The sequence below is a fragment of the Haematobia irritans genome, chromosome 2 (genome assembly GCF_050003625.1).
Source record: "Haematobia irritans isolate KBUSLIRL chromosome 2, ASM5000362v1, whole genome shotgun sequence".
In the NCBI taxonomy this organism is placed as follows: domain Eukaryota; kingdom Metazoa; phylum Arthropoda; class Insecta; order Diptera; family Muscidae; genus Haematobia; species Haematobia irritans.
This window is the reverse complement of record NC_134398.1, coordinates 90,396,404-90,419,071: the sequence shown is the minus strand read 5'-3', so window position 1 is coordinate 90,419,071 and position 22,668 is coordinate 90,396,404. Positions and strand designations below refer to the sequence as shown.

Sequence of the window (22,668 nt, the reverse complement as noted above, 5' to 3'; positions counted from 1 at the left end):
GGTAGTACCGATGCAAACAGTTGTCCCTCCGTCGGGGGCTGATACGGCTCCAGCTGAAGTATCCGCAACTAAGGCAGCAAAATCGTCGTCTTCCCCTACGGGGACTGTCCAAAGAAATTCGGACTCGAACACCAGGGTTCATTCGAACAATTGTGTACTGTGTAGGCGGAAGCATAATCTACGGTCGTGCCGCAGGTTCTTGAAAATGCGGTTGGAGCAAAGGTTGCGCACCGTAGTTCTTCATCGGGTGTGCTCCAACTGTCTGGGCAGGTCACACATGCGATCGACCTGCAATAGTCGCGAAAGGTGTCGCGAATGCGGAGAGAGCCACCATACGCTTCTGCACTCATTCGACCAACAACAAAGTCCTTCCGCTCCATCGTCCGAGTTGTCTAAGAGAAAGTCAAAATCAAGTTCGTCCGTTAATTCGTCCGCGTACTGCTTTACAAATGCAACTCCCATTTTTAGTCCGCTATTAGTTTTGCAACCAACAGTTACGCTTGGTCCAACTATTGTCTTGATACTCGTCTTGTCCGATCGTCGAATTCCCGTCCGAGCTGTCCTCGACCCGTGTGCGGGGTACAGTATGATGTGCAGTAGTGTTGCCCAAAGCTTACGGCTTACTTCGGCAATGACAGCGCAGAACGCCTTTTGTCCGCTGGTCGTTGTATCCCGGCACAACGCGGAAAATAAATTGATTTTTTTCTGCCCGGGTGACAGATCTATCCAGTGTGGTCACCCCATCGGCGTCGGCTCCAGACTCCATACGAGAGCATTTTGAAGGTCTCGAGCTGGCCGATCCAGTGTTTTATCGTCCTTCCGGGGTGGGGTTGGTCCTAGGGCCCGACGTATACACAAGGGTTATTAAGCCTCAAATGTTTTCGAGTCCGGGATTCCCCTTGGCGCAGCTGATGATATTCGGCTGGGTAGTGTCAGGTCAATGTCACTTGATACTCGTCTTGTCCGATCGTCGAATTCCCGTCCGAGCTGTCCTCGACCCGTGTGCGGGGTACAGTATGATGTGCAGTAGTGTTGCCCAAAGCTTACGGCTTACTTCGGCAATGACAGCGCAGAACGCCTTTTGTCCGCTGGTCGTTGTATCCCGGCACAACGCGGAAAATAAATTGATTTTTTTCTGCCCGGGTGACAGATCTATCCAGTGTGGTCACCCCATCGGCGTCGGCTCCAGACTCCATACGAGAGCATTTTGAAGGTCTCGAGCTGGCCGATCCAGTGTTTTATCGTCCTTCCGGGGTGGGGTTGGTCCTAGGGCCCGACGTATACACAAGGGTTATTAAGCCTCAAATGTTTTCGAGTCCGGGATTCCCCTTGGCGCAGCTGATGATATTCGGCTGGGTAGTGTCAGGTCAATGTCACCCATAAGTGTCGTAGGTCATCCTGGCCAAAAACCCAGACACTGCAGACCCTCCGGGTCAACGGCTCTACGAGCACTTAGTTAAGTTTATGAAGTTTGAAAAGATGAAAATATGGAATAAAATGAAAGAATTGCTCAATTTGAAAATGAAACTGACATCGCATTTTATATTTATTTTGATATTAATATATTGTATGTAATATTCTATGAATTAATGAATTTCAATTACAACATAGCTGGATGTTGCAAGGCGGGCGGAATGTTTAAGTTCAAATTCGTATGATCAAAATTTATTCGTTAGATGGGGACTTAAAATAGTGTAAAATGACAATTTCCCCCTCGTTAGAAAATGTACCCTAAGCTCTGGATGCAGCTCTGTGCTTTCAGCACAATTCGTTACATTTTTCTAACGAGTCGCGCCATTACCGTCTTTCGGCGTCTAAGCTTTTGTTTTTAATCGTTATTGGATTACGTCCTTGTAAGAACGATTTTGTGAAAAAGGTAAATATCAATCTCCCAAAATTCAATAAAATTACGTTTTATTGAAAGAATACTGAAAAGAAAAACTAAATCCTTGTGTTTTTATTTATTTTATTTTTCGGTGCTACGCAATCATCGGTATTGGACCAGGTCATGACACGACGTTTCATATCCAGGTTTAGACCAAAGGAAATCATGAAATCCGCACCTATTATAACTTCATCTACTATATCGGCCACAATGAACACATACTTAACGGATATGTTAGCAATAGTTAACTTCATGGCGACTTCCAATATACTGTTGCAGGTTCCCCTGTGGCTGTTCGTAGTTTGACTCCAATCAATGGTGTAACTTTTTCTTTACTATGTCTGATCTAATGATAGACTTCGAAGCACCCGTATCCAACGTCAATGTACGCTTGTCGCCGTTAATAAACCCCGCGACAGTTGAATTGTTATTTTTCTGTGTTAATATTGCTATGGAGATTGTGGGTCCATCATATGTGGGAGCCAGCTCTTGCCCCGCTGAACTAGCTCGATTTACTTTAAAGGTGATTCACTAGCCACACATGGCTATTGCTTGATGGGGATGGCGATTTCGATCTTGATCGCTTACGACGTGCATTACATGCGCGAGCAACATGTCCAGGCTTATCACAGTTATAGCACTTCATTCTGAATTTTGTTGTCTCCTGCTTCATTTCTTGCATTGCCTGCTTAACGGCTTCTTTCACTGAATCAATCACGGAATTTGATTTGTTATTCTCGGTCTCCACCTTACGTATTTTGTGAACTTGAGGACGTGCTAGTACTCTCGCTGTCTCTTGTGCAAGGGCAAATGTTACAGTTTCAACAAATGTAGCTTTTTGTGACGCATATGTAGCACATTTTATGTCTGGGTGTCGAATGCCATTTACAAAGGTCTCAATCTTGATGCGGTCCACAAGTGGATGACTCTCTCCTGGGTATGTCAATAACACCAACCGCTCAACTTATGTTGCAGTCTTGTAGAGTCTCGTTTGATTCCTGGACTCTACCTCTTAATTCCATTCTAAAGATGTCTTGCTTATGTTCTCCACCGTACTTGCGTTGTAGTGCCGCTATTACTTCATTATAATTATTTCTAGAAGGAACGGGAATGCTTTGTATCACATCGCCTGCATTACCCTTCAATACCAACAGAAGTTCAATTACTTTGTCATCATCATTCAACAAATTTCTACAAGCAACAATTTCGAATTGGAATTTGAATACATCAAATGAAGTTGAACCATCGAAAACAGGAGCTTTAGTTTTGGAGCCCTCGATAACGCGTACTGGACCACCTTTTATTTCTAGTTCTGACATTTTTTCTCAAGGTGTAGAAAATTCTCATCATGAACCACAATTTTTTCTTCCACGGAAGGGACTTACTTATCTAATTCCACAATTTGACTCTCTATTGGGTCCACACGCATCTCCATACCTTCAGAAATTTGTTGTAGTTTCTCATTGAGAATTCTAGAATTTTCGTCCCATTTTCTAGAGTTTGCTTCCATTTTTAGGGCATTTTCTTCCAGCAATTTTCTAGAATTTTCTTCCATCATTGTGCTCAAAACATTGAGCGTTGATGTGTAATCCACAACACTTGAAGCCACAGATGGATTTTCTACACTGCTGGTATTGACGAGTATTGATTCGTCAATGTCCTCCTTATAACCAAACTCATGTGTCTCGATATCCATTTTGCGCCGTTCGAACTATTCTAGTAGACGCTTTAGAAGCTGAGCATTGTTTCCTGTATTCGGCTGCTCCAGTTTGTTCAATTCCTTTTTCAAGTCTTCCACTCGAAGCTCCTTATACATCATTGTAGATTTTTTTTTCGTTATTTCACTTCCGACACCAATTGTTACGTTTTTATATTGAGGCGTGTTAAATAACCCGATAATAAAAACACAGTTCTTTTCAAATAACGACAATCTACAATTTATTTGCTTAACGATAGGTTTTACTTATTTGCTCTACGATGTGTACTATGTTATATGAATTTTAGCTTACGACTGACTTCACAGCTCCCTCTGTCAGCTCTTTTATAGTACTGTATAACGATATCGAAAATTCTCTATAGTCTGGCCTACAACATTCTAGACTATTCTACTACTATCTGATAGATGTCGCACGGGCGATATCGCACATATTTATCGGCTTATGCTCATTGTATTGGCTACAATCATGTAGAACATTCTACTAACTGGCAGATGTCGCTCGGGCGAAATCGCACATATTTATCGGCTTAAACTCATTATCTTGGCTATAATCATCTAGAACATTCTACTATCTGGCAGATGTCGCACAGGCATCAATGATTATGGTCATATTACTACAACTATAACAATAAGCAATGGAGATAACAAAACACAAGGGGTTGCTTTAAATGAACGATTGGGAAATTAAGAACACAAAAGATGTTTAGGAAAGTACTAGAAAATAAAAAAATGATTTTGACAAATGATGACGTAATTTGACCGTTACAATTTTAAATTTTAAATTAACGGAAACTAATTTGAATAAACTTAAATCTAGAAATATCAAATTCGTAACAATAAGATGAGAAAATGAGGTATATGTATTGTTACGAATTTGATAATTATAGATTTAAGTTTATTTAAATTAGTTTCCGTTAATTTAAAATTTCAAATTGTTACGATAAAATTTCACTTGTTGGAATCATCTATTCATTTTCTAGTACTTTCCTAAATTTCTTTTATGTTCTTTTGTTTGCTTATTTTCATATCCAAATGTTAGTTCTTATTCTCTCATAGTATAACAACCCCTTTGCTTTGTTATTTTGCATTCTCATTTCATCTCATTGTCTAATGTCATTGTTATTGTTGTAATGCGAGCATATATCTATGTGAGTGTATATATGTTTGGCAGCCACCAGATGAATAACTTAATGGTCGTACATTCTTCTAGCGTTGTCAAAGAATGTTCTGGCGTTGCCAGAATATTCTCGCATTGCCAGACCGTCATATATAAAAGCGCTCGCATGCTGCTAACTAGTCAGTTTTAATTAAAGTGTCAAACGAATAACGTATTTTAATTGTCGGGTAATTAAAAACGCCAAAAGATAAAAATGTAACAATTGGTGTCAGAAGTGGGAGAACGAAAAAAAAATTTTAATGTTACGTTTAATTTGTTTGTGATTATATAAATTGTATTAGTTTTACATATTATATATAATGGAAGAAAATTATATAAATGGAAGAAAATTCTAGAAAAATGGAAGAAAATTGCTGAAAGAAAATGCCCAACAAATGGAAGAAAATTGCTGGAAGAAAATGCCCTACAAATGGAAGCAAGTTCTAGAAAATTGGAAGAAAAATTCGACGAAGATTCTAGAATTATCAATGAAAAACTACAACAAATTTCTGAAGGCATGGAGAAACGTGTGGACCATATAGAAAATCAAATTGTGGAATTGGATAAGAAAGTTCTTTCGGTGGTTGAGAAAATTATGGTTCATGATGAGAAGATTCTACACATCGAGAAAAAAATGTCAGAGCTGGAAATTAAAGGTGGTCCAATGCGTGTCATCGAGGGCTCAAAAATCAAAACTCCTGTTTTCGATGGCTCAACGTCATTTGATATCTTCAAATTCCAATTCGAAATGGTTGCTTGTAGAAATTTGTGGAATGACGAAGATAAAGCAATTGAACTTCTATTGGCATTAAAGGGCAATGCTGCTGATGTGATACAAAGCATTCCCACTGCTTCGAGAAATAACTATAATGAAGTAATAGCGGCACTTCAACGCAAGTATGGTGGAGAGCACAAGCAGGACATCTTCACAATGAAATTGAGAGGAAGAATTCAGAAATCGAATGAAACCCTACAAGACTTCGCAACAGAAGTTTAGCGGCTAGTGCGTTTGGCATACTCTGGAGAGAATCATCCTCTTATAGATCGTATCAGATTGAGACTTTTGTGAATGGCATTCGAGACCCTGAGATAAAATGTGCAACATATGCCGCACAAAAAGCCACATTCACAGAAACAGTAACATTTGCACTTGTGCAAGAGACTGCGAGATTGCTGGCACGGCCTCAAATTCACAAAGTACGCAGAGTAGAGACCGAGTGTGAAGAATCAAAATCAGTCATCGAATTGGTAAAAGAGGCTCTAAGGCAGATAATGCAAGAAATGAAGCAGCAAGCAAATAAATCTAGAATAAAATGCTATAACTGTGATAAGGCTGGACATCTTTCCCGGGAATGTAAAGCGTGGCGTAAAACATCGGGGTCAATCCCGCCATCTCCATTAAACAATAATCATAGGAAGGCGACCACAAAGCCAAGCGACTCAAATTTGTATTTTGCGGATAATAGAGAAGGTGGCAAACAAGTTATTGATCAAGCCTTGACACGACGGCATTGCAATGTAGAAAGCACACGCTACTCGAAGGCTGAACCAAAGGAGACAGTTGTAAATGTCAGCAGTTACACATCGAATCTGACACAGACTGGTCAACAGAGCAACGTAAAGATCCAATTCTGAAAAAAATTATTTCGGCAAAAGAAGAAAATAAGAAACCCAGTAAGAAAGACATCGCAGCCGAAAGCCCACTTATGAAATCATACTGGGCTCAATGGGATAGTTTAGTTCTAGTGAGAAGGCAAGAAGGCGAAGATGGAAGAGCAGCCGAAATTTGATCATCGTACCGGATTCCAAAATAAGAGATGTTTTGGCGGAGTTCCATAATGGTCCCAGTGGAGGTCATCTGGGAATAACCAAAACAGCCGAGAAAGTGAAGCAACGATTCTACTGGGTTGGATGCCAGAAATCAATTGCTGAATGGGTAGCCAATTGCGAGAAGTGCATGAAGGCGAAAGATCCAACAAGGAAAAGTCGAGGTCCTATAGACCAGGAGCCCCGTTTGAAAGAATAGCAATGGACGTGGCAGGTCCTTTCCCAGTAAGTGATTCTGGAAACCGTTATGTCCTTGTGGTCATGGATTACTTCAGCAAATGGCCGGAGGTGTATGCAATTCCAAACCAAGAGGCAAAAACGATTGTGGATGTGGTCAACAAAAACTGGATATGTCGCTACGGTGTGCCGTCCGAGATTCACTCAAACCAGGGAAGAAATTTTGAATTGGCCATATTCAAAGAGATGTTTGAATCCCTTGGTATCAAGAAAACGAGAACTACGCCATTACACCCACAATCCGATGGCATGGTAGAAAGGTTAAATCGCACTCTGGAGGAACATCTTCGATTGGGACGAGCATATACCAAAGTTTTTGCTGTCCTATAGATCTGCCATTCATGATTCCACCTCTCGAACACCGGCCAATGGTCTATTCGGAACTGAGTTGAAGTTGGAACGATTGGCTCCTTACGGAACAGGTTCTGTGCCTGTTCGGGACGAACAGGCTTAAGCGGGAGGCAGTGTTACGAATTTGATAATTATAGATTTAAGTTTATTTAAATTAGTTTCCGTTAATTTAAAATTTCAAATTGTAAGGATAAAATTTCACTTGTTGGAATCATCTATTCATTTTCTAGTACTTTCCTAAATTTCTTTTATGTTCTTTTGTTTGCTTATTTTCATATCGAAATGTTAGTTCCTACACTCTCATAGTATAACAACCCCTTTGCTTTGTTATTTTGCATTCTCATTTCATCTCATTGTCTATTGTCATTGTTATTATTGTTGTAGTAATGCGAGCATATATCTATGTGAGTGTATATGTGTTTGACAGCCACCAGATGAATAACTTAATGGTCGTAGATTCTTCTTGTCAAAGAATGTTCTGGTGTTGCCAGAATATTGTAGTGCTGCCAGAATATTCTCGCATTGCCAGACCGTCATATATAAAAGCGCTCGCATGCTGCTAACGAGTCAGTCTCAATTAAAGCGTCAAACGAATAACATCAGAGTGAACAAATTGTAAAGTGAAATAGTGTAAAGTCATAGTAAATAAATTGTAGATTAATGTTATTGAAACGAACAATATAGTAATTGTCGGGTAATTCAAAACGCCTAAATATAAAAACGTAACAGTATGTATTTTATATACTAACTACATTAAAGAAAATATTCTTTATTGCGTGTGTTTTATTAAACTAACATGTATTACTAAATTCCGGGTTTGTATTAAACCCAATACCGTTCTGGTATTATTTGGTAATACCGCAATGTTTGTGGTATAAATATTAATACCGCTTAGCTATTATTTTCAATGACATATTGGTATTTTCAAAATACCATATGTTACTTTCATGCTTTGCGTACCGCTTATACTGTTCGGTATTGATATTGCACCATACGGGGTTGGCTAACTATCAATAACGTACGGTATCGATTTGAGCCCGTTGGTAATAATTTTTCCATGGGTGTAACAAAGAAAATAAAAAATTGAGATTGGTTTTTGATGACGCAGCCAAAGTAAACGGAATATCCTTAAATGATAATTTATTAAAAGGGCCTCAGTGTATTTAATCATTGCCCGCCATATTATTTAATTTCCGTAGTAGAAAAATAGTAGTCAGTGCAGATATTCGAGAGATGTTTCATCAAATTATGATCCGGCTTGATGATCGAATATCACAATGATATTTATGGAGATTTGGAAAAACTGATTCCGAGCCAAAGGAATTTGAAATGCTTGTTATGATTTTCGGAGCCGCCGGTAAATTAGTATTACGAAGTATATGGAGACGTGATGTTCGATGGGATGAGCCAATTCCGGAATTAAAAAATATTTCGAATTATCGTTTGCCACGATTTTACTGCCCATATGGTATGATTGAAAAATTACAACTTCATGTATTTGTTGATGCCAGTGAAGAAGCTTTTGCCGCCGTTGCATATTGGAGATTTGAAGTTGCAGATGGCACAATTTGTGTAAGTTGTATCTGTTCTACGATAAAATACTCGCCTTCGAAGAAAGTTTCTATTCCTCGCCTGGAATTACAAGCCGCTGTACTTTGGGTCAGAGTAAAACAAAATGTACAAAGGAATCATAACTTTCTTTCTGAAAATATAATTTTATGGAGTGATTCAAAAACTGTTTTAAAGTGGATTTCAAGTAAACACCGAGCTTATAAACCCTATGTAGCCCATAGAATGGATTAGACTGAATAAAATAATTAGAGATGGATTCCAACTAAAGATAATGTAGTCGATGATGCCACTCGCAACTATAATAATGTTGATTTTTCAGCCACTTCTAGATGGGCAAATGGTCCTGACTTTTTAAAACAAGCAGAAAGCACTTGGTCAATTTTTTCCGGTGAAGAACAATTACACGTGGATAATTATGATGAAGAATTACGCCCTAAAGTTTTATTTGTGGTTAACAAAAATAATTTGATTCAATTTGAACGTTTTTCATCATACATCCGTATAAAAGGTCCATAGCCCAATTGTATCGCTTTATAGGATTGTGCCGCAAAAATTGCAGCGGTTTGGATCGATATGGAATAAAATCAAAAGATTTAGAAAATGCTGAGAAGGCCTTATGCCAACAGGTCCAAAAAGAATCATTCGCTGACTTCATGAGTTATATCGAAAAGGGACGGCCAGTCCCGAAAAATAGTAATTTAGCGAATTTAATGCCTTGTATTGCCGAAGATGGTCTCCTACGTGTATATGGTCGTATAGATACTGCTAGTTGTTTGCCCTATAATTCGCGACGACCAATAATACTGCCTAAAGACCATCATTTGGCAAAATTATTAGTTCTACATTATCATTGTCAAATGAAACATCAAAACAGTGAAGCAACTATTAGTGAAATACGTCGTAAGTTTTGGAAATTAGGAGCCTGCTGTTGCAGGTCATTGACCGTCCGGTCCCTGGGGAAATGATTGAGACACCAATGAATGTTGTTTTTGGTGCAACAATGAATTTGTCCAGGGATGATTGGGCTTGTTCCAGAGAAATTAAGGGTTTGCCTGCAATTCCCAAATTGCACGGCAATTTGTATGAGCCCACACACAAAAAATGATTACCAAAATTTTTTCAATTAAACTCTTAATTGAATTTGGAAACTGATTCAATTAATATGTTAATTGGTTCAATTAATTATTTAATCAAATCCGAATAAAAGCCAATTAAAAAAATGATTGCTATTTGTTACGTTTCCAATTAAAATATTAATTGATTCAATCACTTTGTTAATCAATTCGGAAATAATTTTCAATTACAAACGTGATTGAAATTTTTTCCGTTTCCAATTACACATGTGATTGATCCAATCACCTTTGTGATTGAAATTGAATAATTTTGAGCAATGGAAAGAGCGAAAAGAGAACAAGAGAATGGGTATTTATTCAACAATGTATGATGGAGAGATCAGTATGTGGAAGTAACTCGTAACGAACGGTTGGGTTTTTGTTTTTCGCGTAAATTGAAAAACATGATTGGCGACATTCTGTCTGCTGCATTCAAAATGTGTGCATAAATATTTTGAACGCAACAAAAAATCATAGCAAAGGGTTGAAATAAATAAAGTGTGCAACATCAAACGACCACGTGGTAAAAGTTTGAAAAAAAAGATATGAGAGAACGCATTTGAAATTACCTGTGTTTGTGTTTCGTGGTATTGTAAAAATGGAAAACAATCTACGTTTATTGAAGTAAGAAATTGTGAAATGTGAACACCGTTTTGCATTGAAGCCTGTTTACATTAAACAGACTAAAATAATATATTTTTTATTCATTTATTTTAGTGACCAATTTTTTCGTGAAATTGACCAATCTCCCATCAACTTCATCATTTTATCAAATATATAAGAATATGTTTGCAATAAAAAAGTGGGTACCGTATTGATCCTAGTTTTCTTAAAACCAATAGCGGTATGGGTTTGTTGAAAGATTCACCTTGAAGTTGCGAAATGGCGTTGGCATTAAATTGCATTTTTGTTTTACCTGCCTTCTTCAGTTTGAACCCAAGTAGAGAGCAGTATTTCTGATATATAAACTAATGAGCTGAATTATGTAATGGTAAAAAAGTTCTTTCTTTTGGATTTAAAAATATGAAAAATATCCGAAAATAATAAAAATATGTATTTATATTTTTTTCTATTTCCAGAATTTGCAAAGTATCATCAATATAATACCAAATATTACATTGTTTTCCCATTATTTTTGTCTTTGATTGGTTCAAATTTTGATAGACGATTTCAATGTGTGGATTTTGGAAAGGAATTGTTACTAAAATTAAATTACCGAGCTCCTTAATACACCTTTTTATGCTAAAAGACTACAACTGCAAAAGAAGATTATAAATCTGCAACCTGGAACTAAGAATTGAACTTGATATTCTACGAAGGTAATGTTTAACAAAATTAACTTTTATTGAACAAAATTAAATTCGAATTATTCTGTTTACTTTCAGAAAAACTAATTTATCTTACAGGCTGCTGATTTATTGGAAATCTAGGCGCATCTACATATTAGAAGGAACATGCTAACATGGTTAGTCTTATAAGGAAGATAATGATTTATATAATTTATTTTTTCTCCCTATAGTTGTTATTGATAGTAATTGTATTTGTAAGTTATGTTAGAACAAAACACAAATGACAAGAACCAAATTTATTTGTCTTTTGCATAATTCAAAAAATAATAAAATATTAAATATGTTTTATAAGAAACACATATTTTCTTTTATTTCAAATAAAACTAAATACGATTTTGGGGTCGCAATATATAAATTTGATCGAAATTTATAGCCAATTTCAATTAATTATTTAATTGAATGAGTCAAATAGTTGATTGATTTTTGTCGCAAAATTAATTAAAATTTTAATTGATTCAATTAAAACTGTGATTGAATTTTATGTTAAAAATCAATCACGTTTTTAATTGATTCAATCACACAATTAATTGATTCCGTGACAAAAGTCAATAAAATTTTTAATTGAAAATCGTGTTGGTATTCAATCAAAATGGGTGATTGATACTATCATTTTCGTGATTGAAGACATTTCAATTAAAAAGATGATTGAATCCGCGATTTTCGTGATTGAAATCAAAAAAAAAAATTTTGTGTGTACTAGATCATTTACCATAACATCGCGCTGAGGAAATTTCCATTTATATCTCATATGCAGATTCTTCAAATATTCCTCTTTCCAACGAACACAAAACTGTTGTGCAAGAGCCTGTACCTTACGAAACCGATTCACCAACGAAGGCTGTTCGGTTATAACTGGCTCAGCAGGGGCGAGTAGAGGGGCACCTATAAGAAAATGACCCGGTGTCAAAGCGTCAAGCTCCTGCGGGTTATCCGATTGGGGACAAAGAGGTCTTGAATTCAAACAAGCCTCAATATGAGCCAACACCGTCGAAAACTCTTCAAACGTGAAACGAATATTCCCTACTTGCCTTCTGAAATGCAACTTAAAACTCTTCACCCCAGCTTCCCAAAGGCCTCCCATATGAGGCGCACCAGCTGGGATAAATCGCCACGATAGGCCCTGGTGTGCAAACTGTAATGATTTGATGGGTTTGTGTTTGAGAATATTAAAACACTTTGATGATTTGGTGTCTAAATTGATTCTGTTTATTGTGGGCTCAAGGTCCCTCTTTTATACTCATTTCTTCTTAAAACTATTTTACATTTTTCAGTCTTAAATTTACCAATACATATTTACATTTATGGATTGACCAATGATGTCATGGATTACACACATTCTTACACACATGTGTAAGAATCGCCACGATAGGCCCTGGTGTGCAAACTGTAATGATTTGATGGGTTTGTGTTTGAGAATATTAAAACACTTTGATGATTTGGTGTCTAAATTGATTCTGTTTATTGTGGGCTCAATGTCCCTCTTTTATACTCATTTCTTCTTAAAACTATTTTACATTTTTCAGTCTTAAATTTACCAATACATATTTACATTTATGGATTGACCAATGATAAGTCATGGATTACACACATTCTTACACACATGTGTTTCTTACTTCTTACTTTCACTTTTTACGTTACAATTGCATTTATGCTGACTGCGCAGCATTGCTCTGCTTTGAACCCATTTGCCCATATTCTTGCTTAGTTCAATGTTCTATTTAAGAGTAACAAGAACGGCAATAATATATAGGTCAGTTGGATATATGCATATGTTGATGCAGTCATCGAATACCAAAGTATTTCGATGAATCAACATAGTAAACAAAACAATGTTAAGTGCAGATGCAGCGTATGTTAAAAATGTTTAGAATGTTAACATGCAATTTTATGTACAACAACAAAATGAATGAGATGTGTGAATGATCACACTACACCCTCACCCTAAAGAGAATTGTTCACAATTTGTGTGGTCTATACGAAACAAATTGGGTACAAGAATGTGTCACATGATCTTTCATATCGGTCTCTTTTATGTTGTTTATATTTATATACAATATTTTTGGTTGAAATTTAATAGGTACAATTGTTTAAGTGGTATGTTTAGTGTTTTGGGATTTCAAGTGGTATAATTACAAGTTCCTTAGTATAATTGTTCTTATAGTAATTTGATACAATATATATTTTGACTTATGAGATATTATTTTTGGTATTTCTTTAACAGATTTTTGTGTAATATTTTTTCTTCGTTCTCTATTTTTATTTTTACATTAGGTTCTTTGATTTCAGTTATTTCATATGGACCATGGTATGGTGCTTGGTTTTTCTTTCTATTTTCTTTCCTTACTAAAACTAAATCACCTATTTTTAAATCTATTCTATTTGTATGCAATAATGATGTCTGACTTCTTTTGATTTTAGTCTGTTCTATTCATTTTCTAGCGTTTTCTAATGATATCTTTAATCTTAATTTTAATTCATTAGCTAATTGTCAATGTCGTAGATTTTTGTGTCATTCATCACACTCTCCCCTGGCAAGGTTGGTAGCTTGCCAAATATTAATTCAAAAGGTGAATACCCAGTATCAACATGTGGCGTTATGTTGTATGCGAATGCATAGTAAGGTATCCAATTACTCCAATTATCGTCATTTACGAAAGACAAAAAGTATTCATTCAAAACTCTATGGTTTCTTTCAATTGTGCCCAAAGTCTCGTGATGGTATGGTGTCGAAAGCCTTTGTTCAATCTTTAATAGTTTGCACAATTCGTCCATTAATTCATTAACGAATTCAGTGCCTCTATCAGATTTCAAGGTCTTAAATATGCCATATCGCAAAATTAAATTTTCATTCAAAGTTTTTGCTATAGACTTGGCTTCTTTATTTTCCATAGGTGCAGCTATTACGTATTTTGTCAATTCGCATTGCATAGTCAGAATGTAACGATAATTTTCTGATGGACGTAAGGGGCCTACGGTGTCAATGACAACTGTGCTAAAACTATCTATAGATGTGTCTGTCTTTATTAAAGGTTCCTTAGTATGTTTTGTTTGTTTATTTCTTTGACATAAATCGCATGTAGTAACATATTTTTTTATCATTTGAGACATGTTTTTCCATATGTATTTTTGTCTTAGTTTTGTTAATGTCTTTTTAACTCCAAAATGACCTCCGCATGGTGTATCGTGATATAATTTTATAAGCTTATATTGTTCTTCTTTATTTGTTATATTTCGAGGATTTTCATATAATAATATTTTGACGTCATTATTTTTCAAATATATATTCATTTCTTTTTTAAATTTCCCATGGGTTATTATATTAAATATTTCGTCACCTTTTTCTAGTGCGAAAGTCTTAATACTAATTCTGCTTAACTCAGATGATAGCTTCTCCCAAAGATTACCTGAGTAATAGGGATTATCGCTACACCTTATGGCCAATTCGTTCACAGAAGGGTTATTAAGAATCTTAAATTCATTAGTCGACTTACATAATTCAAATTTTATTTTTCTCGCGAGTTTAATATCTTTTATTGATGTACATTCCCAAACTTTGAGTTGATCAGGCTCACTATGAGAAGACATCTTATTTTTATTAGCATGCATATATTCCTCATTTTTATTATTTTCTTTTATGCGCATTTTATTTTTCATTCCTCGTGTTATCACCAGCGATTTTTTTATTTTGTCATCTATATTTTGAGGTATCATTGTTTTTAGAGTGTCGGAGTTTAATTGTATGCGTGAAAGTGCGTCAGCGTTAGTATTGTTTATCCCTTTTTTGTAAATAATATCAAAATCATAATCAGATAATTCTAACCTTATTCGAGTTAGTTTGGAACTTGGGTTTTTGTGTGAAAATAATGCTATTAGTGGTCTATGGTCAGTTACTACTATAAATTTTCGACCATTAAATAGGGGTGGAAAAATTGAATTCCCCAGTGTATAGCTAATAATTCTTTTTCGATTACAGGTTTATTTTTCTCGTGTTTGTTCAAAGATCTACTAGCGTAAGATATTGCCATGTCATTTTCTATTTCTCCTTGCGATAATACAGCACCGAGTGCGAAATCGGAAGCATCCGTTGTTAATATAAAAGGTTTATTGAAATCGGGATATTGTAGAATCGGTGGTGTTATTAATCTATTCTTGAGAGTTTCAAAAGCTTTTTGGCATACATCAGTCCAGACAAATTTAATATTCTTCTTCAATAAGGAGTTCAAACAACTTGTAATTTCGGCAAAATTTTTAATAAAACGTCTGTAATAATTGCAAAAAGCTACAAATCTTCTTACATCGTCTGAATTTTTAGGTATTGGATAATTGGTAATAGCTTCAAATTTGGTAGGATTTGGTTTTATGCCATTAGGTGTTATTAAGTGTCCTAAATAAACTACCTCTGGTTTTAGAAAACAACATTTATCTGGGTTGAGTTTTAGGTTATACTTGCTAAGTCTATCCAATACTTTTCTAAGATTAGTATTGTGATGTCTGAAACTACATCCGAAGACAATGATGTCGTCTACGTATAGAAAAGCTTCGGAATCTAAACCAGATAGAGCTATCGTCAGCATGCGTTGGAAACTATTAGATGATATTTTAATACCAAATGGTAATCTGGTGTATTGATAGTGTCCATTGGGGGTGGAAAAAGCAGTCAACGGTCTTGATTTACGGTCTAGTTCGATTTGATGAAAAGAACTAGTCATATCTAAGGTTGAAAAATATTTGGCTCTTCCTAATCTATCCAAAATACCATCCAAACGCGTCAACGGAAATTTATCGTTTACGATTTTGTCGTTCAGTTTTCTAAAATCAACTACCAATCTCCATTTCTTTAGATCGGATTGTCCCTTTTTGGGTACAAGTAATAATGGTGCGTTATAGGGACTAATTGAGGGTTCTATTATTTTGTTATCCAGAAGTTTTTGAACTTGATTGTCTATTTCTTCTTTGTGGGTTTGTGGTAATCTGTAATTTTTTATGTATACAGGTGTCTTATCATGTAAATTGATAGTCTGTTTGTAAAAATTGTTCGTGGTTAAATCCTCATTGTCAAGATGAAATATTGACTGATATTCTCTCAAGATAGATATAATTTCTTTTTGTTCTTCATCATTTAAATCTGTTAAATTAGATTTTTGCATTAATTTTTCAAAACGTTCTTCTCCTGTGCTTTTAAAATTCTGATGTACTGTTATTATCTCATAATTATGTAAAGGAATAGTTTCAATTGTTAAGTTTTCTATTAATTTATCTTTATCTGTGGCATTTAGTAATTTAATATGCTGATTACCGTTAGCGGGGATGATAGAATTTGCTATGATATGCCTGGTCTTACTTCGCGGTTTAGAACAACTGCATCATGATTAATATTTATTCTGATAGGAATTATTATTTCACATCGGCTAGGGATAGTAATAGTCTCATTATTAATGTCAAAAGTCAAAACATACTTGTCATAATCTATATTACACCTATGTTTTAATAAAAAATCTCTTCCTAATATACCGTCTGTACTAATGGGTATGTCATTCGTAACTAATTGTATGTTATGTTCCAGAATGACGCCATTAATGTCTATGCTAATAGTGGTTGAACCAAATGATTTAATTACTTCTCTTGTTATTCCTGTTAAGTTGCAATAATCCTCTGTGTTCGCCTGATAATTTTGTAGAAATTGTTCTTTGCATAAGGAGATGTCAGCTCCTGTATCTATGAGAAAAGTAAGTGGTTTGTCTGTATTTGAGATATTTAATCTTACGTAATTTCGTAAGTTAGAGGATAAGCAATATATTTGTTTTTCGTTTATTGGAATATCCCCGAAGATGCAGATGGATCCATCTCCGGTGTATGGAAGTTTCCCTGTTCCTGTATACAATTAACATTTTGGTTCCTTCCGTTATAATTTCTATTGAAACTCCTGTTATTGTAGTTTTTATTAGTATTATTATTGCTATTGTTGTTATTATTGTATCTGTTGTTATTCCTATTGTTATGGTTTTTATACGTATGATTATTGCCTCTGTTTCTATTGCTATTATTATTGCCATTAAATCTATAATTATTATTGTTATTATTACCATTGTAATTATTAAAATTGTCATTTCTTCTAAACGTGTTATTATTCCTGTTCATGTGGGTAGGATGGGATTTCTGATAGAAAATCATATTCTGTCTCACACGAGATTTTCCGCTAATTGTAGGGCCTCACAAAAGGTTGACACCTGACTTGCTTCAATAGTCTGGATGAGAGCTGGATCTTGTAATCCATTCAAGAAGGTGTTGAAAGCTATAGCATTATTGGAGACAATAATACCTGCTCTCCTATCTTCGCCCTGCTGTGAAATCTGAATTTCGTTGAGTTCAGAGACGAGGTTTTCAATTTTCGTAGCAAAACCCGAAAGATTATTATTTCTTTGCCTCAGACCGGTTAACTCGTTGAGTACCACATTGGCATTTCTTGACGGTTTATATGCCCTTTTTATCGAATTTATTAATTCATCAATTGTGGTAGGTATGGACTCCTGTCTTATTCTGTTCTGGACTTTTAAGTCCAATCGAGAATTAAGAATGAATTTGAAGAAAAATGCTTTCTTTTCATCTGGAATGGTCTGAGTCACAATTTCCAGATTAGCGACGAAATTGTGTACTTCTTCTTTCTTGCCACTGAAAATTGGCACCAATTTTGAAATTGCGGATAGTTCTGAGATATCCATGGCTGCAATTTCAGGTGAACTAGTAAACTGATTTGACTGGTCAGAGATTGTCGACTGATCTGAGACTGTTGAGTGACCTCCTTTGGAATGAATTCCCAAAAGTTCTACCGCCTCGTTTCTCAATTTTTTGTATCTAGTCAACAAAATGCCTACTTCTGGGAGATCTTTTTGATCCACTAATTGCTTAAACTCTTCTTGGAGTAATTGCAAATCCCTAAATTTTGAGTCTATAGTTTCCCTCGTATATGGCCTATTTATGGATTTCTTTGCGTTTGTAATAATATTCTCTAACGTGCTAAAAATACTATCCATGCTCCGTTTATGAATTTGTGTATATTAAAAAAAAATTTTTTTTTGTCAACTTATACATTAAAAATTTAATTGAATCTCATATAGTAATTTTTGTTTTTTGATTTTATTATTACAAATTACCCAAGTACATTAGTTCTTATCTGCCTTCTAATTTGCGTTTTTACATATTTTTTTAAATAACGTACAATTAAAGTTATTATTATTGCAGTTACAATGATAATGATAATTTCAAAGCTAATGCATACTGCTTTAGGAGCGTTAGTGTTTGCCTGAATTACTTCGGCAACTTTTGTTTGAGCTAATACATACTGCTTTAGGAGCGTTAGTGTTTGCCTGAATTACTTCGGTAACTTTTGTTTGGGCATTTCCCATGATAAAATTTTTTCTTTAAAAAAAAATATACAGTAAAACTTTGTCTGGCTTTTTCTCTTTTTTTATATATTATACTATAAGTATTATTTTGAAAATTATAATTACGATATTATATATGTATTTTTTTTTATTTTTTTTATTTTTACAACGTATGGCAGGTTGTTAAATAATTATTATCTTTTTTGTTATATTAAGATAATTTGGCTAAGAGCAGCAATGCCTTCTAGCCGCTAGGTTGCAAATTAAATGCAGCCTTGTGAAACTAACTAATATTTTTTTATTATTATTGGGAATTAGACATTTCTTTCTTTTTTTTTGTTTTGGAGATATTGGCGCAACAAGAAATCTATGTCGTCTATGCGACACCAGTAATTTGTTGCCAAATCCCAAGGGGGTGGAGGATCTGCGTTTAACGTCCTTAGTAATAGTGCCTTTTCTTTGCGTAATTTCCACGTATATCCGCCATCGATATGATATACTATTATTTATTATTTTTTTTTGTTCTTTCTTTGCGGCTGTTATACGCAAGAATTTGTTCATAGATATATTGCTTTTATTTAATGCGAATAGAACGCAATGTTGAAATGCGGATAAGACGCATTAATTTGGCAGGATCGCCATGTAATGATTTGATGGGTTTGTGTTTGAGAATATTAAAACACTTTGATGATTTGGTGTCTAAATTGATTCTGTTTATTGTGGGCTCAAGGTCCCTCTTTTATACTCATTTCTTCTTAAAACTATTTTACATTTTTCAGTCTTAAATTTACCAATACATATTTACATTTATGGATTGACCAATGATAAGTCATGGATTACACACATTCTTACACACATGTGTTTCTCATTCTCACTTTCACTTTTTACGTTACAATTGCATTTATGCTGACTCCGCAGCATTGCTCTGCTTTGAACCCATTTGCCCATATTCTTGCTTAGTTCAATGTTCTATTTAAGAGTAACAAGAACGGCAATAATATATAGGTCAGTTGGATATATGCATATGTTGATGCAGTCATCGAATACCAAAGTATTTCGACGAATCAACATAGTAAACAAAACAATGTTAAGTGCAGATGCAGCGTATGTTAAAAATGTTTAGAATGTTAACATGCAATTTTATGTACAACAACAAAATGAATGAGATGTGTGAATGATCACACTACAAAACGTAGAGGACACGACATCACTGCTTCCCTTAATGAAATCCCGGAAATTTCGTTCAAGCTCCCGAGACGCACCGACAAAATTCGTCCCATTGTCCGAGAAAATGGTTGCAGGACAACCCCTACGAGCAACAAACCGATGAAATGCCGTTAGAAAGCTGGCAGTCGACAAGTCGGAAACCGCTTCCAAATGAATCGCCCTAGTAGCAAAACACACGAAAACGCAAACATAACCTTTAGTTATGCGACAATAACGCCCGGTGAACGACTTCACCTCAAAGGGGCCTGCATAGTCTACGCCAGTCGTAGTAAAAGGTCTGTCGAGAACAGTTCTTTCCGGAGGAAGAGGAGCCATCACCTGACTACAAACGCCTTTCTTCTCCAAAAGACAGGGTTTACACCTATGTATAACCGATCGAATAAGATTTCCCACACGAGGTATCCAGTATTCTATACGAAGAATGCGCAACATCAACTGATTTCCTCCATGAATGGAAATCAAATGAACGAATTCCACCAAAAATTTCGTGAATCGACAACCATAGGGCAAAATTATGGGATGCCGCTCTGAATACGAGAGAATAGGCGAGCGGCTCAAACGACCATGCATCCGCATAACACCCATTTCATCAAGGAACGGGTTCAAAGAAACAAGTGAACTGCCAGTACCTAACGAAGACCTATCCATCAAGTCCTTATATTCATTACCATAATAACTATCAAGCGACTTTTAGTTGCCCTAATCTCAGACGATGATAAACTGTGATCCGCATAGCTACAATCACGCCTATGAGCGGGATGCGTCCGATATAAGAATCTCATAACATATGAGATAACACGCAACGCTCTATCCAGAGAAGAAAATCTATCGAGAACATCCTCGTATGAATTAAAGAAAGAAGCATGTGCCTTCACAGACCGAATTTCTACGTCGGTGTCAAAAGAGGAAATGTCACGAACCGGCTATTCCGATTGACTACACGATAGCCACTGGGGCCCATGCCACCAAATCCGAGAGGCGGCCAAATCCGAAGGGGACACACCCCGGCTGCCAAGATCAGCAGGATTATCCTCCGACCTCACATGATACCAATTCGTACCACCGACGTTCTCCTGAATGCGACATACCCTATTCGCGACAAATATTGTCCAAGTCGAAGGCGTCTTTTTTAACCAGGCCAGTACAATAGTCGAATCCAACAATAAATTCGACGAAAATCAATATCGATTTCTCGAACGACCGTTCTCGCGAGTTCAGACGCCAATACTGCACCGCAAACCTCCAGACGAGGCAAAGAAACTGATTTCAATGGAGCAACTTTCGTTTTGCACGATAGCAAATTGACGACATCTTCCCCATTCGGGGCCAAAACTCGAATATATACTACCCCCGCGTATGCCTTAATCGAGGCATCTGAAAATACGTGAAGCTCGGCCGAAGTGCCCGGTGTGTAACGAATCCACCGAGGAATATTTATCGAATTGACATCCGGATAACTATCTACAAATTTTTCCCACTCGGAGGCCGTTGCCGAAGGCAGTACTTCACCCCAGCCGACGCGATCAAGCCAAATCTTCTGCATGATAATCTAACCAACCGACAGGGTCGAATAATTTCGCGATAGCCGACAACACTTCCCGTTTAGTGTATCCACACCTTTTCGCTATAGGCTCGACCGCGAAGTAGAACGCATCCAATTGAGCATTCCATCTCACACCCTATGGTTTCGAATTGCTAGCCTCGACAAATGCCAGCAATTGAGCATCAACCAAATATTCCGACGGCAGAGAATCTAAAATTACGCAATTCAAATTTAGCCGTCGCAAGCGCCGCGATTAATTGATCCCGAGCGATTATCGCGGTTTCAAGGTCATGAGTTCCAGTCAAAACGTCATCAACGTACATACATTTACGTAAAATACCGGCCGCGAGCGGAAACTCCTCCTCAGTATCTTCAGCTAACTGTAACAGTGTCCGTATCGCGAGATATGGTGCACAGTTTACACCGAAGGTCACCGTTTGTCCTTGTCGGAGAATCCCTAAAAACAATTATCTGCAACGGAGCATGAGAAGAGTCCACTCGAATCTGCCTATACATTTGTGTAATATCGCAGTTGAACACGTATTTAAATAGTCGCCATCGCACAATAAGAAGGACTAAGTCCTGCTGCAAAGTGGGACCTACGTGAAGAATATCGTTAAGACTATTCCCGTTGGACGTTTTATTGGACGCATTAAAAACGACGCGAAGTTTCGAAGTCTTCTTCTCGAGGTTAATGACCGGATGATGTGGGAGATAACACGAGAGTGTATCACCTGAAGAAATGGCGGATACTGGTATCATGCGATCTAAATACAAATACTCTTTAACAATACTATCATAAACTAATTTCACGTCCGGCCTTTTCAATAATGACGATTGATTACGATAAAATTGCTTCAAAACAGTTGTTCGGGACTCACCCAAATATCCACAAGGACTTTTAGCGGCAGTGTAACTATATATCTACCTTCCGAATCTCTGCGCGTTATCCGAACATAATTTTCCCCACAGAACTTATCGGAGAGGGACAAAATCCCTTTACGTGGTGTTTCCTCCAACTCCCAAAACCGTAAAAGCGTCCTATCTAAACTTCCCTCTTCATCAACCGCGATAGTCGTAGTAAACGTTTGAATTTGAGATGTAGAAATCGGACCTGTTACTAACCAGCCGAAGACACTGTTTTGTGCTATCAATGATTGAGCCACAATCTGCACGCAACCTTCCAAGAGTAATCTCGGATACAAATCCGCACCTAGTAGAATGTCGACCGGTCTCGACACGAAAAGATTCGGATCGGCTAAACGAATATCTGGAATTTGAGATAACACTTCCTGCGAAACCGTAAAAGA

General features: G+C 36.4%; 3 protein-coding genes across 3 annotated transcripts; 1 reads left to right on the top strand and 2 right to left on the bottom strand.

The window, feature by feature from the left end:
* Positions 1-8,502: 8,502 nt before the first annotated feature.
* Positions 8,503-8,976, top strand: LOC142224760 (uncharacterized). Its single transcript, XM_075294547.1, has one exon. It carries the CDS (start codon positions 8,503-8,505, stop codon positions 8,974-8,976), a length of 474 nt encoding a protein of 157 aa, XP_075150662.1.
* Positions 8,977-19,395: 10,419 nt separating this feature from the next.
* Positions 19,396-20,463, bottom strand: LOC142224759 (uncharacterized). Its single transcript, XM_075294546.1, has 2 exons — positions 19,771-20,463; positions 19,396-19,557 (listed from the first exon to the last, which is right to left on the bottom strand). Exons 1-2 carry the CDS (start codon positions 20,461-20,463, stop codon positions 19,396-19,398), a joined length of 855 nt encoding a protein of 284 aa, XP_075150661.1.
* Positions 20,464-20,944: 481 nt separating this feature from the next.
* LOC142224758 (uncharacterized) lies at positions 20,945-21,358 on the bottom strand. The gene has a single exon (XM_075294545.1). It carries the CDS (start codon positions 21,356-21,358, stop codon positions 20,945-20,947), a length of 414 nt encoding a protein of 137 aa, XP_075150660.1.
* Positions 21,359-22,668: the final 1,310 nt, after the last annotated feature.

Coding starts and splice junctions, on each gene's coding strand:
- LOC142224760 (XM_075294547.1), top strand. CDS start 8,503: ATGCTTGTTATGATTTTCGGAGCCGCCGGTAAATTAGTATTACGAAGT.
- LOC142224758 (XM_075294545.1), bottom strand. CDS start 21,358: ATGCAGAAGATTTGGCTTGATCGCGTCGGCTGGGGTGAAGTACTGCCT.
- LOC142224759 (XM_075294546.1), bottom strand. CDS start 20,463: ATGGATAGGTCTTCGTTAGGTACTGGCAGTTCACTTGTTTCTTTGAAC. Junction 19,558..19,770: donor TGTCCTCTACGTTTTGTAGT/GTGATCATTCAC, acceptor ACTCTTAAATAG/AACATTGAACTAAGCAAGAA.